Below are 3,158 nucleotides of genomic sequence, written 5' to 3' on the forward strand. Positions count from 1 at the left end.
ATTAATTGACTTAATAGTACGATACCACAAATGTTCATAACATTGTAACACACAACTTCAGCATAAATCAGCCAAGTTCAGCAAAATTTAAATTACATAAATCATAATAAAACTAATCTATTCAAAACTAATATATCCCATGTCGCGCCTTCTCCATTATGCGTTGCATCCTCTCCTTCTTGATGTTTTCATGGATGGCTAGCATCACTTGCCTTTATTTTGCTTCAAGACAACCCTGCTCGATGAGGTAGATCTGTCTCCATATGGCTAAGCATGCATACGCGTCCATGCACGCGTACGGGATTTGTGCATCACACAGCTCCACAACCTAGTGTTGGTGATACTCCTTATCGAACAGATTCTTCATCTTGTCATAGAATTCATCAATGATCAATCCAGATACTTCCCTGAGCGAATTCAAAGGTTTGTTTGAGGCATCCGGAACAGCCCATTCGGCCTGGATGTCCTTGTAGTTTGTGACCCTTAAGCCCAAGAGCTCCAACAATTCTTTGTCACGCCAGATGGAAAGACCTATGAATGTATATTGTTCCTTGAGGAGGAACTTCCGCAAGGATGTGCTCACCCTTGGTGACTGGAATACCTGGTAAACGAGATAACTAGAGTCGTCGCAAAGCTGGATGACTATTGCGCTGTCATGCGAGGGAGTGTACTCGAGGTCTATGCCGATGAAGACCAGTTCATACGCTCGCATGTACGCCTCGCTCTCTTGTATCCACGTGTCGACGACGCTGATCTCGTTGGTGTACACGGTGCGGATGGTGCGGCCGCCGTGGCAGTCGAAACGGTGTTCCTGAGTGAACTGGGCTAGTAAGCCCGACATCACCCTCCTGTCACCGCCGAGGTCGCCGACAGATCCAGCGAGAGACATGGTGCTAGTGAAAGAAGGATGCGGGGAGAGATTGAGAGTGGAATGGGGAAGGCGATGGAGAGGGGAGTTGGCACCCACTTAAATCGTGGTGGGAGACGAGGAGGTCGACGAAGCAGTTTGAACGACGGTCATACCAGGCGTGGGCCGTGTTGCCACGATCTGACTGCGCCCCATTCATACAAGGCAGACGAGGAGGCATAGGAAGACTTGACAGTCCGTTGCTTTTTCTTTCTACACACGGAGACGTGACAATGCAGTCCTTTTTTCAACGCACAAAGACTATGAAAGTGCTCTCGGTGTATTGTGGAAGCGCTCATATTGTTTCCGAAGGCTGGTCATGCATATTTTGAAGGCCCTTGCAAATATTTCTGAAGGTGCTCACACTATTCAGGAAAAAAGCATTTGCAGAAAGTTAACAAAGATACAATCACATATTTTTACATAAGCACCATTAATTTGTACATCATCACACCACTTATTGTACATAAATAAGTATAATGCCATAACACACGACATCTTTGACCTAGTACAATCATAGTTAGAACATATGATTGCTCAATCTAAATGAACATACTACTAGTTAAATGTAGACACCCAAGTTGTTGCAATAACACACAACATCTTTGACCTAGTATAATCATAGTTAGAACATATGATCGCTCAATCTAAATGAACATACTAGTAGTTGAATGTACACACCCAGGTTCTTGCAATTCACCACCCGTTGTTTCTATTCCGTCACTTCCAGCTGCTCGAAGATCCCTTGTCGTTGTTCTTATGGGGGCGGAGTCGTTGCCTCAATGGTGGTTGGAGAAGGTGACATAGCTTGTCCTTAATGATTAGGATCCTACAGTACAACTCATAGCCACTACAAAAAATACACTTTTGTCATGATACATGTTTGTCATAGTAGGTCACATTTCTGTCATGCATGTACATCCATGACGATTTTTTAACAGAATCAAGATAGTCATACCTGTGCTGTCGTAGAACTGTTCCATGACAATACCAAAATTATCATCACGGAAGTGTCCACTTCCATCACGATAAATGGCGCGTCATAGAAGTGCTTTCATCAAGGGTAACCGACACGTGGCATCCACCGTAATAGGTTGCCGTTAAGCTATCGGGTTCCGGTTTGGATCCGATAACCCGTTAACAACCCCGACAAATGGGGATTTTCCATGTGTAAAATTCTCATTCACCGGAGGATCCACGTGTCAGCTCAGCGTTGGGACAGATGTCATCCACTCATAGTACAGGAGGCGCCTATGATACGTCGACACGTGGCAAGGCCCAACAGTGGCCCATTCTGGTGAAAAAGGCCGGCCCAATAAAAATTAGCAGGCTGGCCCATATAAGGCCTACTTGTGTCAGGTCCATTTAAGCCCACGACCCATACGAGATGTGCCAATTCGGCCCGTTAACAATTTGACACCATTGCAGCCCATCATCAGTTCGAGCCCATTAACAGCCCGCTATATATTTGGGCTCAATATCGACCCGATGTGGTTTCGGTATGTTAACGACCCATTCAAGGGATGGGCCAATTTCCAGGATGTACGTCTTTCGGCCTTTTAGCGACCCATTTAAGTGTTGGGCCAATTTCTGGCCTGGTGTGTCTTTCAGCCTGTTAATGGCCCATAAATTAGTTGGGACATTTGCAGTCGGACGTGAGTTTTGGCCTTTTAACGTCCCATGCTCTTCATGGTCCAATACCAGCCCAGTTTCTCTTTCGGCCTGCTAAAGGCCCACAACACAGTTGGGCCATATACAGTACGGCCTGACTTTCGGCCTCTTAGCGGCCCATGCTCTTCATGGTCCAGTACGAGCCCGCTCTCTCTTTCGGCCTACTAAAGGGCCACAGTATAGTTGGGCCATATGTAGCCCGAACTTAGTATCGGCCTATTAACGGCCCATGAAATCAAATGGGCCCACCCGTTGCCTGCTTCGATGTCGGTCTGTTAACGACCTGGGAGGTAACAGGGCCGAGCATTAATTGTCGGCTCGTTTCAATTATAGCGACCCAATAGAGCTTTCGGCCTGGTTACGGCCCATTAACTTAATGGGCCCACTAAAGTTTGAACATCTTTGTAGGCCCAATTAGATAATTTGAGCCCATTACGACGAGCAATTATGCACAAGACCAAAACCGATCAATCAAAGGCCTATGAGAATTTTGGCCCCTGTGAGCCCATTAGGGAAGCCCATTAAGGGCAGTGGGCTGCTTCCTTCATATAGGGACCACGACTGTTCATGCTAACTAATA

At 46.3% G+C, this 3,158-nt stretch overlaps 1 protein-coding gene across 1 annotated transcript; it reads right to left on the reverse strand.

The window, feature by feature from the left end:
- Positions 1 to 328: 328 nt before the first annotated feature.
- Positions 329 to 889, reverse strand: LOC141021655 (uncharacterized). Its single transcript, XM_073497507.1, has one exon. The coding sequence runs from the start codon at positions 887 to 889 to the stop codon at positions 329 to 331; it is 561 nt and encodes a 186-aa protein (XP_073353608.1).
- Between the last annotated feature and the right edge of the window lie 2,269 nt (positions 890 to 3,158).

This window comes from Aegilops tauschii, chromosome 4 (assembly GCF_002575655.3).
Source record: "Aegilops tauschii subsp. strangulata cultivar AL8/78 chromosome 4, Aet v6.0, whole genome shotgun sequence".
In the NCBI taxonomy this organism is placed as follows: domain Eukaryota; kingdom Viridiplantae; phylum Streptophyta; class Magnoliopsida; order Poales; family Poaceae; genus Aegilops; species Aegilops tauschii.

Excerpts from the sequence above, each read along its gene's own strand:
- LOC141021655 (XM_073497507.1), bottom strand. The coding sequence starts at position 889 with ATGTCTCTCGCTGGATCTGTCGGCGACCTCGGCGGTGACAGGAGGGTG.